This window comes from Haliotis rufescens, unplaced genomic scaffold (genome assembly GCF_023055435.1).
Source record: "Haliotis rufescens isolate VD_foot unplaced genomic scaffold, xgHalRufe1.0.p SCAF_1, whole genome shotgun sequence".
Lineage (NCBI taxonomy): Eukaryota > Metazoa > Mollusca > Gastropoda > Lepetellida > Haliotidae > Haliotis > Haliotis rufescens.
The window spans coordinates 41,572,490-41,586,606 of NW_025963779.1; the positions used below are offsets into that span (position 1 = coordinate 41,572,490).

A 14,117-nucleotide genomic window follows, 5' to 3' on the forward strand; every position below is an offset into this window, starting at 1 on the left:
TTCAGAATTATCTTTGATGATTTCATAAACCATTAATATACATGAACAGTTACTGGATCACTGTAGATGAATCCTAGTTTAGCGTTAAGTGAGTGTTTTTTGAAGGTTGTATACAAAATACATGTACTTATGTTAGGCAGATGTTGGATTACACAGTATACTGTATTTTGAAAAGGACCTTAAGCGGTGACAAAGCTTAACGCAACATGTTTATACACAATGTGTACATTATACATTATAAATACATGTATATATATGTGTGTGACGTCAGACGGTGAGTGCACAAGGAATGACGTAATACATTGTGCACCTCGGCATGCAGTTATCATATACACGGCGGAACAAGCCGATTAAACTCGGAATGTTTTACAAATTGCAGCGCCATCTGGCGTTCTTTATTGTCAGCGTCCTTTCGTGCTCACAGACGTTCTTTATTGAAAACGTCCTTTCGTGCTCACTGACGTTCTTTCGTACACATTGTTCTTTCTTTTCTTATGACGTCTTTTCGTAACATTTGACTATTAATATTGCGTACTTTTGACATTTATTTCAACTTTGTATGTTTAAACGGCGTCTGTTTGTTTTGTATTTTGACCCCTATTAGTAACATTTAGTTCTTTTTTCGTAATATTTGACCTTAATTGCGTACTTTTGTCCTTTTTTTCAACATTGTATTTTTTGACCGAATGGCCGCTCATACTATGAGTTCAAGAGGGACCAAGAGAGCATCGAAGATGACATATAAGTCTTTCAACTGCAACCTCAAAGTAAAATGTTGATATAATTTATAATATGATTGTGGATGATCACCACGCATTACATGGCCAACACAGTCGGCATCTTTCATGAGAGAGTTCGGAACATTATGGGAATTAACTGGGCAAAGCAAAGGTTTCAGCACAGGATTCCAAGGCTTCTGACTAAGGGACTGATCATGCAGAATCGCTCCACGTTCATCATTTCTCTAGCATGAGATCTTTCATCGTTTTGAAGCATACCCAGCTGATAAGTTTTTATGAGATCATTTCGTACTGACATGGAATTTGATGAATCACGTGTAAATTCGCGCACAATGGTGACGTGGAAATTTACACATTACATAAGTTTGTTTTCAGTTAAGGCCGTTTTTGACTATTGCCGTTTTCGGTGGATGCGCGAAGCAACAGTGGAACCAGTTTACATGTCCTGTTCACAGTGGCGCTGCGATACGGGATTTATATGCACCTACATTTCATAGATAACAGTGATAAACTACTTTATATCTTCTCTATTTACTTTACGAGAAGCATGAAATCCATTTCATAGAAAAAACATCAAAAGGCCACAATTCTCGGTCACTTGAGATCGTTTTGACGAGAGGATTGTCTATCGCGCGAATGCAAAGATGAATTCGAGTAAGAAGCGACATTTGATGGAAGAAGATAACGAAAATAACGTCAATATATCCAACACAACTGGTAAAAAAGCAGTAAAGAAAGATTTGGGATACGTAGAAGGATCCATCGTGCGCATCAAATTAGAAAATATATTGTAAGTCGAAGACAACAATTTGATAGAATGCAGGTTTTGCATTGCAGCCTTAGATCTTGATAAAAGTGATGTAGTATGCTGTGTAGGCTTGGTTATAACGGTAACTTCTTCTTCTTCGGTGTTCTTCTCGCAAGCAACATTTCATATGACTAAATATTAATTTTTTGCAACGTTTTTACGTGTAGCGTTCTGTTAATGTACATGCTGGCAGTGTATTAGCAGTAGGCCTATAGGACACTTCCCGACAATAGGGCCTAACCCACACTGACATTTCCCAAATGGACTTTTCCCCACATTCCCACATTGAATGTTTGAACAGTATATCTATATTTTGACAAACTATAACAATATGAATATTAAACTTACACATCACTTGTAAAGTTCACTAAAATGTCATCAGCTGGAAGTTGCCACAGGTAAACACGGCTCTGATCTTTGAAAAAGACATTGGTAAGACTTCTGCCCGTACTCCAACCCCTCACCCTACCCCGGATATTCACGGATAAAAATTTGCTTATGGACTATAATTTTGACGTGTGTTTGGCGCTATTCTAGCTAGGCTGTGGGAAGCGACACCTGTTGAGTCTTGCATCCTTGCTACAGCAAATGAATGAAAACGAAATGCAAATATCGTACAAATGACAAAAAATGTATGAAAATATTAGGCAGTTACCTTGTTCAAGGAATGTATCCGTCAATATCCAAATAAAGTAACAATATCACATACCGCTGAAGCTGTACAAAGACGCGTGTCTTTGTAAGAATGCAATATTTTATAATATAAATAGCGTTTTGGGATATTATAACCTGTCTTCATCTTTTAACTGTGAAACATAAATTTGTTTCAGGTGTTTCACATAGGTGTCATATGTCTTACTTGTCAGCTGGGATAGCACAAGTGATAACTGTGTTCATGATGTCCATGACTCTTTAAAAAAAGCTTTTTATCGGTTAATCCTTTGAACAAAGTATGTTGTTTTTACATATTCGCTTCACGTCCAGATATAGGTGTATTCCGTCTGCTTTAGTAAACCTACGTATATAGGTGTATTCCTTCTACTTTAGTAAACCTACATATAGAAGCACTAATTTCTGACAAATTCACAAGGCAAGAAAACAGTGATTAATCAATCAACGTATTATCAGTTAACCTTTGATCAATTTGTTCAACTGACCATTTCTCTCTTGCTCTGCTGCCATGTAATACATTCACAACATGAGACCCAGGACATGGGACTGCTTTCAGGTTTTGGCGTAATTTGACTGCTGCTGTTGATTCTTCCTATTGTCTACTGTATTTAGATTATTGATATTTTAGATAATATTCTCCCACTGACGTCTTCCAAATAGGAATACTTTAGGCATGTGTCAAAAATAATTCTAAAGTGAGTGAGTGAGTATGGTTTTATGCCGCTTTTAGCAATATTCCAGCAATATCACGGCGGGGGACGCCAGAAATGTGCTTCACACATTGTACCCATGTCGGGAGTCGAACCCTGGTTTTTGGCGTGACGAGCAAACGCTTTAACCACTAGGCTACCCGACCGCCCCTAATTCTAAAGGTCAAGGCCACATGATAGATAAATGTCACCAGAATGACACTTATGGTTACTCTTTCTCCAATAGTTTTTATGCATTATCATTCAATTTCATATCTACCTTCTTTAGGATGGGGCATTTCTTTGAAAAGATTTTGGTCAAGTAAGTAAAAGATCAAGGTCAGCATTCAGCATGTAAAACATGGTTGTATCGTTAATTTGGAGGCATAATTAATGCCCAACAAAAACTTTAGACTCTGTCTAAGCTTGCATCAGACATGACCGTCAATAAATGCCAGACTTGACAGTGCCAAACTAGTCAATAGCTTGTCAACTTGGGGTGAAGTATGGATGTTGAGTTGGCACGAAAGTAACAGTTTAACATGTACATGTTCAAATGATCTGGTGTACAAACTATGCAGATGGTTAATTTTGTTTTTTTCAGGACTTATGACTCTGTTGAATTCAACACTGGGCCTTTCTTGAATGTTATCATTGGCCCCAATGGTACTGGGAAGTCAACTATTGTGTGTGCAATATGCCTTGGTCTAGCTGGGAAGACGGCATGGCTAGGCAGAGCCAGTCAGCCAGCAGACTTCATCAAGTATGGACATGAAAGAGGAAAGATAGAGCTTGAATTGTGAGAATCTTGAAGCTAATAGTGGAATAATTTTTCTGTTATCAATGAGATGTTATTATCAAATGATAAAGAGTTATACTTTGGGTATATGACTATAATATGAGTACATGATTTTTTGAAAATATGAACGTTCTCAGTTTTTATCCATTACAGATGATCATTGTGGCACTGGTAATGCCATTTTTAGTAGAACTAGCCATGCTGATAGATTTGTATCTTGCAGGTACAATCCCAAGGGTGAAAACCATATCATCCAGCGAGAGATTCACAAGGATAAGTCACTATGGACAGTGAACGGGCGCAAAGCTAACATAAAGAGTGTACGTAAAAAGCATTATTTTGAAACTTATCCTATCCCACACTATACATATCTTCTTTCTTCTTCAATCCTATGTGGAAATGTGCTTGAACCCCGTTTTCAGCTTCTAAATAAAAAACATTGGCCCGAACACCCCTAGCATCTACAAGGTTACAACCCCAGTTGGTCAATAACGTGCCTCTTGTGCGCTGTAACCTTCCATGCTTGACATGTGACTCTCCACCAACTCATTCTCTTTCTAATCGCCACCTTGTGTGGACATATTGCTTGGACCAAGTGAATACTTTTTATTATCCCCCCGACATAATGACAGGGGGATTTAGCCATCAGTATGTCCGTCTGTCCGTCCATCCGTCCGTCCGTCTGTAATCATTGTTTGTCCGGAGCATATTTCCTAAACCGTACAACCTAGCTTCCCAAAACTTGTTACACTTACCAATCAGGCTCAGTAGTAGTGCCTTTTGCTATTTAGAGATTTTTAGAATTTTATATTTTTGTCGTTTCCATGGAAATATGATGAACTTAGGAAATTTGAGGGTACTGCTCTTGTCCAGAGCATATTTTCTAAACCGTACAACCTAGCTTCCCAAAACCTGTTACACTTAACAATCAGGCTCAGTAGAAGTGCCTTTTGCTATTTAGAGATTTTTAGAATTTTATATTTTTGTCGTTTCCATGGAAATATGATGAACTTAGGAAATTTGAGGGTAGTGCTCTGGTCCGGACCATATCTCCCGAACCATACAACTTAGCTTCTCAAAAGTTTTTACACCTATCAAGCAGGTTATGTAGTGGTGCCTTTGCTATTAACAGATTTTTTCTTCTTTTTTTTCTTTTTTCAATTTAAATTGAAAATTGATGAACTAAGGGTAATGTCCTCGTCTGGAGCATATCTTCTAAACCATGCGACAGAGATTCACCAAACTTTATGCACATATCAATCATGTTCACTAGTAGTGCAGATTGTTATTTATAGATTTTAATAACATTTTTTTCTAAGGTGTACTATTTACCGATATCATATACTATATATGATGTGAGCTACATAACCTAGTACATTCTCTTTATGCCTTTGTGTCATGAGGCTGCTACAGAGCTATTCATATGCGAATCTGGAAGTTATTGTTATTACAATTTCATGAGATCATCAGAAAGTGAGCTACATGAACCAATATTTAATAACCTTCATTATAGTTCTGGTTTTGGCATCAAGGAAAAAGATTTCCTTGCCAATCTAAATACATTTGAAGGTACACACAGTTTACCGACATGCCACGTCGGGGGGATATGTCATCCTCGGATGACTCTTGTTTTTATTTACCGTGAGGCTTTTTGCACTTGGAGACGGTTTCAACATGGAGGAAAAAGGATAAACTTTGTTCAACCAGTTCTAAATGCCAATCTGAATCTGAATATGATAAAAGCCATTCTTTAGGTGATTCTGCTTTCTGTATCTATATCCAGAAATGACGTAGATGGATACTCAATCTTAATCAAAAGATTCAAGGACATCATCGGCAAAGAAAACGAAAGTTACGTCATCAGTTCAATCTGAAGTACTCTTGATACTCTCTGACAGTTTTCTTACTGACAGTGTCTCCTGTCCCGATCTCTCGCCTCTCCGAGATGTTTGGTCTGTTCTCCTTAACGTTCCCGAATCAACCCTGCCTTCAAATTCGGCGAATGCTCCTAACACTCCTCCGTTCTAGATCCCGTTCCTAGAATCTTCATGCTCGCTCAGGGGGCGGTCGGGTAGCCTAGTGGTTAAAGCATTCACTAATCACGCCGAAGACTCGGGTTCGATTCCCGACAAAGGTACAATGTGTGAAGCCCATTTCTGGTGTCCCCCGCCGTGATATTGCTGAATATTGCTAAAAGCGGCGTAAAACCAAACTCACTCACTCACTCATGCTCGCTCAATCGTGTGACAAAAGATAATTTGAATGCTCCTTTCAAGGATGCTCCCGAAGCCATACAGGATCAACGATCAGGGTCTAAGGATTCAAGGTCTATTTCGAATTCGGGTGACTGCTTGTCAGTTTGTTTCCCCTCCGGACACTTGACCTATCATAGAGATCAGTCACCGGTTGTGGTTTACCATCACCAACATGGAATATACAGTCACTGGGAGTATCCTTGTTATGACACTTATACAACGTACTACCCGAGATACAGATACCCGTACCCTCCAGGATTTGCAGATTACATATCTACAACACACCACGATTAGTCTCCGCTTCGTCATTCTTACAGAGATTATCTCCAAATTTCCCCACTTAGCAATCATCATTTAATACCAGATTTAGACCGGGCATGTCACCACTCCTGGTTGCTCTCGGTTGGCAGAAAAATCACCACTTCCGATTCCAGATATGCAATGAACACTTTTTATGACCAGACAGTGTAATTACATGATTAATTTGTGTACTTCAGTACTGATTTGTTGACATGGTATTTCCGGTCTTACATGCTCACTGTAATGACTTTGTGTTTGGGAAAAAAACACATCAAAACTCTTCAATCCTGTGTATGAGGCGACCCCCCTTGAAAGCCCCCTAATTCTAGGTACCTAAAACTCACCTTATACACAGCAATATATGGAACACCATTGTCGGCTTCAGAGGGCCAAGTGTCAAGTAGGAGAAAGTGATTGTGAAAATGTACCTGAGAATATGCCAAATGACCAAGGTATTGTGCAATGTAATCAAAATGATCACACATTGAAGAAAGAGACAGTCGCTGCTAACTATATTCATCAATAAGTGAGAGATGAAAATCATTTTGAAGAAGATTGTGAAAGCAGATTGTTAGAATCAATGGAAATGGCAGATTTAAGCATATTAGGAAATGAAACTATCCAGATGAAAACTGGACAACTGGTCAGGTACAAAGACAAACAGTCTGGAACTATTCATCTTGCACAAGTACTTGGTAGGGCAGGAAAGCTTCCAGGAAAATACAAAAACTGGTATTACTTAGAGTTTTGTGAGCGTCTGTTGACCTCTGCTGTGTTAACTTGCGTGGAGCAGAGGCACTGCAGGCTCTGAGGCCTATTATTTTTAAGGAATGGAAAGTTACGAGGATATTCCCCTACTTCAAACACATCCTTGCTTTTACACTTTGAGAAAATGTTCTCTTGTGGAAAATATTTGAAAAATAAACCAGATCTTTTACTTATCCTGCATTACTCCTTAATGCATATTACTGCTTGTTCTTGACAGAGAAAAGAGCTGTGTGAGGGTTTTTGCTTGAAGAAGTTGCTCCAACTAGCTGAGAGGCCAGCCCATCACGCAGCTCCCACGTGACCAAAGGAAGTGACGTCACGGATCCTCACATTACTCTTGTCACTTGATGAGAGAAGACCTGTTTTTCTTTGCTGTAACATAAAACTGATTCAAACCCTCACATGTTTGCTATCTCACGTGTTGTTTTGTCTTTGTGTTGTGCCTACGGTTTGTATTTTGTACATTCTATGTTTGATAAACATGTGCATAACATTATTAGACACTTACTGGCGTTTTCTCAAAAGAAAACCTAAGGCCAGGTGTCTTGTTGCTCCAAGTAGCCATCTTGAATATTTTGCATAGCCGGCAGTAGCCAGCCTTCTAGGTCGGCCATCTTGGATGACCACCCCCCGACCTCAACTGCTACCTTGATGTCGGACCCCATGGTTGTAGTCTCTACCCAGAGCACTTTGACAACCACGACAGCGTCCATCTTTACGGCGGTGACCACCGTGACGCCCGGCGTGGCGTTCACGTACGAGACGGCGCCTATACTATCCTCCGGACAGACGCTCGTTCTCCCACAGGCGCCCCCGCCTCCGGCACAGATGCCCATGATAGACGCCTCCCTCCTCCAGTACATTCAGTACTAACAGGCCAGACAGCCGTCGACGCCAGCGCCTTGACAGACGCCTCTACTAGCGCCTCCCATAGCGCCTCTGCAGATGCCTCCTCAAGCGTCCTTTCAGATGGCGCCTATCTGCACAGCACCCTTACAGACTCCTGTGCCTTTGCCTCCGCCGCGTCGGCCGACCTCACAGATGCCTTCTACCTCTCGTCACTCCGCAGACGCGGCTTCCCCAAGTACCTATTGTCGGAGGAGTGACAGCAGATCTTGTAGACATGGTGATAGATATAGGAGCTGCTCCCCAGTTAGCAGACGCTCAAGTGGCTATCGATCTGACTCCTCGGAGGGAGCCTTTATCCCTTGCTATGACGACACCCCTATGGACGGCGAATCCCACATGGGTTTTGACCAAGTTGCAGACTGGCTGGCAGACAGATTGGTGACTATCACTCCCTCGCCTGGCCTAGAGGTCGATAGCAAGACGGCCATCCATGTGGACCCCACCTCGATCCCTCCTGACCCACTGATCAGAGACACGATCTCAGCTCTGGATGAGGACTTCAGTAAACTGTCACTGGCCCCCACGTTATAGACAAGATGACTTCCCAATCCACTCTCTTCAAGTTTCGGACCACGCTCACTCCCTAGATCAGGACATGCACCGCATGACACGATCGAACCACTCCACCTCAGTCCGAGTCTCCGACAGCAAACTCGCCTACGTGGAGGCTGAGATTCGTCACACGCTCAAACCTCTCTCTCCAGGGCTATACTGCAGGACTTATCGAAGGACAACCCCCATAGGATTGACCATCTAACTACCGTGGTATCCTACCTCCAATGTCAAGTGGAACAAATGCGCTCCCACATGCGCGCCGCTCTGATGGAACTCACTACCACTAGACACCTTGGGTACCTTGCCTTGTCGACTTGGGACCCAGCGTTCAAGAGAAACCTTTTGCGTCAACCTTGGTCCGGCTCTGATCTTTTTAATGGACAGATATCCAAGACACACTCCAGGGTCTCAACCTTGGCCCGTGTTGAGACGTCTCTCAAGGCCCTGGCCAGGGTGTCACAGCCAGCCTTTGCAAAGGCAACCTCCCACCCCCAGCCGTCCAAGTTGTCGACACCCCAGTAGGTGGGAGACTGACTCACTTCTGGCAGAAATGGGAGATCCTGGGGGACCCATACGTCACCAACATCATCAGACACGGGTACAAGCTGACGCTTATAGACGACCCGTCATTGACGTCGTCACCCATAGTGGACACATACCCCAAGGCGCTGCTAGACAAGAAATCCTTAGTGGTGGTACACGCCCCACCAATAACACCGGGCTTCTATTCACCTGTCTTCATGGTCCCCATGAAGAACTCAGACAAACACAGGATGATCCACAGCCTCGCCGCTTTCAACAAACACTACCTGGCGTGTCCACCTTATTTCAGGATGACCACACTCAGGCTACTGCAATCCCGGATCCAGGCACAGGAGGTGCTCATAAGCCTGTATATCGAGGATGCCTACCTACATGTTCCTATTCATCCCAATGACCAGAAATTCCTCTGCTTCATCTTCATGGGAGTCCATTATCAATGGGCGGTCCTCCAATTTGGAATTTCTTCGGCCCCATGGCTTTTCACACAGCTTACCAAGCCGATAGCCTTGTACCTCCATCGTCAGGACATCCAGTTCGAAGTGTACATAGTTGACTGCCTACTGGACCATCGGGACCCTGTCACTCTACTCCACCACAGGGACTTCACCCTTCAGCTCCTACACCAGTTGAGCTGAAGATCAACCTCAGGAAGTCAGAGTTGACATCCTCCAAGTGCCTTCAGTTCATGGGGGCCTCTTCCAGACGGACCTCGATCTCATCTCTGTACCCAGAGACCGGTGTGTGCGCATGCAGGCACACCTGACTCCAGCTCTCCACCTACCACGCTCTCTCCGTCAATGGCAAGTCCTCCTGGGCCTCCTAACCTCAGCGCAGGACTTGACCTACAGAGGAAGGCTCCAACTGCGCCCAGTTCAGATGTTACTGGCGCCCTACATCAGACGCCCGGACCCCTCCATATCCATCGTCATCCCGGATCATCTCAAGCAGCATCTCCGGTGTTGGACGGTGCAATCAAATGTCTTAGGCTTACGACCTCTCTACGCCTCTTCGTAGACGCGTCCCTACAGGGATGGGGCGCCCACCTTGAGGGACAGGTTGTCTCGGGGCTGTGGTCCGCCGATCAGCGCCTATGGCAAACATCAACAACCTCGAACTGGAAGCGCTTATCTTGGCCATCACTCACTGGACGCAGGCCCTCAGACACGCCCGGCTCTCCATCTCGACGGACAACATCACTTTCATATGGTGCCTCCGGAACCAAGGAACGACTCTTTCGTCTTTGCTCCTTCAACAGACGTTCCGATTGTTCAACCTGGTGGATCATCTGGGGATCCAGTTCCAGGTCCACCACATCCCGGTGTGCCGAAACATCCAAGCGGATGCCCTATCTCTGCCAGGCAAAGTGGCTCCCACCGAGTGGAAACTTCATCCAGAGGCCTTCGCTCTTGTTTGTCAAGACCATGGTCTCCCCAACATAGACCTATTCGCCACCAGCCAGAACCACCAGATCCCGACCTACATATCTCCGGTGCCGGATCCACTGGCTTGGGCAGTCAACGCTTTTAGCGTCCCCTGGGAGGGACTAAAACCATGCGCTTTTCTGCCACCTGTACTCCTTCCCAAAGTCGTCCAGAAGATCAGATCGACTCGAAACCTCGATCTGACTTTGGCCACGCCCTGGAGGCTAGCAAGGTGACCAGACAGGTTATGTGTTCACCTCTGGTCCATTTACAGAGAGCATTGAACGCCAAGGGCTACTCGGCCAGAGCGGCTAGGGCATTCGTAACATCATCATTCTACAATCTGACGAAAAAACAGTCTTCCTACTGGCGCTCGCCACAGCAGCCCGTGTCAGTGAGCTGCACGCCCTAGACGTCACACGCGTCCGTTTTGAGCAGGGAGCACACGGAGCCGTGCATCTGGGCCTGTGCTGGGACTTCATCACAAAGAATCAGCTCCCAGGCCAGCCCGATAGATAGTCCCTCATTCCCCCCCTGTCATTGATTGTGGGCGTGGAAGAAGAACTAGAGCTCCGTCTATGTCTGGTTAGAGCGCTTCGTTGCTACCTCCGACGATCCAAGGAATGCCTTAGACAACGACGACACCTCTTTGTACCGGTATCTGCATGCCGACCACACAGCCGAAGACGGGCTGAGGGAATTGGAGCTTCCCACACATGGAGTAGTCACCCGAAGCCGACCACACAGCCAAGTATTGGCTAGGGAACAGAGTCTGGAAACAACAGATGAAAGTCCACATCTGAAGGTATGCCCACCTCTGGTTCAGTCCGATAAAGATGCATTAAGGAGTAATGCAGGATAAGTAAAAAATCTAGTAAAATCCTAGATATTTTTTATATTTGTATACTTATCCTGCATTACTGCGTCTAAAGGGACCCGCCCATCGCAGATCTACCTCCCCAGGATGCCCTCCGATGTTTCAGACTACAGAGTAATGTGAGGATCCGTGACGTCACTTCCTTTGGTCACGTGGGACCTGCGTGATGGGCTGGCCTCTCAGCTAGTTGGAGCAACTTCTTCAAGCAAAGACCGGGGCGGTCGGGTAGCCTAGTGGTTAAAGCGTTCGCTCGTCACGCCGAAGAACCGGTTCGATTCCCGACATGGGTACAATGTGTGAAGCCCATTTCTGGTGTCCCCCGCCGTGATATTGCTGGAATATTGCTAAAAGTGGCGTAAAACCATACTCACTCACTTACTCAAGCAAAGACCCTCACACAGCTCTTTTCTCTGTCAAGAACAAGCAGTAATATGCATTAAGGAGTAATGCAGGATAAGTATACAAATATAAAAAATATCTAGGATTTTACTAGTATTGACAAACAACTCTCCATTCCTAAAAGATAATTCGAACGTTTGAACAATATAATGACGTCACAGATGTGTTTTTATAACTGTTACTTATGCCAGAGATGGCCCACACAAGCAATCTACATTAACTGAAGAGTCGCGTCAATATATTGATGTGCAGAATGATAATTTCATGGTTTTTGAAAATGTGTGTTTTGAAGCAGCAAAATCTTAAGAATTAGTTTAGTTTGAAGAAAAATGCTGTGTACGAAGAAGTCATTGATCACGGACAGAAGGTGGATATGTACCATCAAAGAGTCAACAAATGGAATAGTTCCAAAAGCAAGATTAGTTGCTTATGGGTTTGAGGAAGTGGGTAATAACAATCTACCAAATGATTCCCCAACGATTTCTTCCGAGTTGCTGAGAATAGTGTTGCCCTGTTTGCACAAAACAAGTGGAAAGTTCATTCCATGGACATTAAGACTGCTTTTTTACAAGGAGGTAAGCTGTCAAGAGACTTTGGGTTGGTAGACTGAGTAGACCAGACATCATGTTTGATGCCAGCAGTTTGGCAGCCTCCACAAAGAAGGCTACCGTGCAAGATATTATTGTGGCCAATAAGGTTTCAAGAAGTTGAAGTCTGAAAAGGCTACCCTTCAATTCCAATTCCTGGGTGATGAGAATACCTTGGAACTTGTGTTCAGTGATGCCTCGCTTGGCAACTTACCTGATGGTGGCATTCAAGGAGGTCATCTCATATTGCTTGTTGGAGAAAACAGTTCTTTCTCACCCTTAGTTGGCAATTATGGCATGTCCCATGTGAAGTGAGGAGTACCTTCGCAGGGAAAACACTGGCCATGGCAGATGGCATTGACAGTAGTATATTTCTTGTAACAGATGTACTTCCGATCACCTGTGTTACGGATTGTCATTCATTTTTCAAAATCCACAAAAATTGTGGATGATAAAAGTCTTAGAATGGAGATCAGCAGTTTTAAATAAATCATTGAACAGAAACACAACCTATGGTCTGGGAGTAAACAACAGCTTGCAGATTGACTGACAAAAAGAGGTGCATCCTCATTCATTCTGTTGAAAGTCCTTGATGATGGCACAAGAAAAAATACCCATATATACAAAATATACAATTTTGTATATTTGGTATTTCCAAAATATACAATTTTGTATAGTTGGTATTTCCAAAACTATACAATTTTGTATATATGGTTAGATTTTACCACTGCTTCATTCAATTTCATCACCCCTTATAGAAGGTTTTAACATAATATGTGGTTGCAAAGTTTACTAATGATACCGAACAGTATTATTATTGCATGTGACAATAATGCTTTAATACTATTTTCATTATGACAACTATATGATGTTATGAAATAATTTGTATTTCGTTATGTTTTACATAATAAATAGAACATTTGTACAGATCTTAATAACAGTTTGATCAATATAAAATGCGTACGCCAGCAACAAGTAGTTGAAAGTAGTTTTAAACATTGATGTTTATCGTTCCAAAGCTCTGTTCTCCAGCTCAGTTCATCTTTGTTTACGAGAACGTTTTTAATATGGGCAATTTTCTTCTTTCGGGACATTGGAGCAGTCATAATATTCATAACATCATAAATATTAAGATTACAGGCAATTTTAACAACTTTAGTACTCCATGAACTTTTACATAGTAACCGTTTTCTTCATCAAAGCGTTACAAGTACTGTTATTAAATCTTGGGGTAGTCTAAAAACATTAGCATGTAATGTAACAAACGGGGAGGAGAGACCCATGTCTCCATTAGTGGCTATACTGGAGGTACCGTTACTAACACCAAGAAATAATTTACAGGCTCTATTTTGGATTAGATTAACGTTTTATCCTCATATACCAGAGCCATAGAACATTTGCCAACGTGTTGACCATTCATGCAGTACATTAAGCATGGATTGTAATCAACATTCATTGGGGGCAGTTAATGCAATATCGGCAGCATACATTAAAATGGAGAGCATAGTCTCATCAACAAGTACGCCACAATTGAGATTGTTAATAGCCAGGTCGTTAACATACACAGAAAATATAGCTGGGGATAATTTACAGCCTTGCTTTACACCATGTTAAACAGTAAAACGTACTGTAAGAAATTCTCCTACACGTGCAGTAGAATTGACATCGACATACAATCGACTGGATAGCATTCAATATCTTTCCTCGAACTCCAATATTCCTCAGCTTCGCTATAAACGGTGTCGAAGGTTTTTTTTACATCAACAAATGTAACAAAGGTTGATTGTTTTGTTTT

The 14,117-nt window shown here is 42.8% G+C and overlaps 1 protein-coding gene across 1 annotated transcript in view; it reads left to right on the forward strand.

The window, feature by feature from the left end:
- Positions 1 to 1,155: 1,155 nt before the first annotated feature.
- The window catches only part of LOC124118012 (structural maintenance of chromosomes protein 5-like), a 232,526-nt gene continuing 219,564 nt past the window's right edge, over positions 1,156 to 14,117 (forward strand). Inside the window, exons 1-3 of the mRNA XM_046480045.2 lie at positions 1,156 to 1,530; positions 3,514 to 3,708; positions 3,932 to 4,028. Of these exons, the coding sequence (XP_046336001.1) occupies positions 1,385 to 1,530; positions 3,514 to 3,708; positions 3,932 to 4,028 (438 nt within the window). The 5' untranslated portion in view covers positions 1,156 to 1,384. The remainder of the gene's footprint in view (positions 1,531 to 3,513; positions 3,709 to 3,931; positions 4,029 to 14,117) is intronic.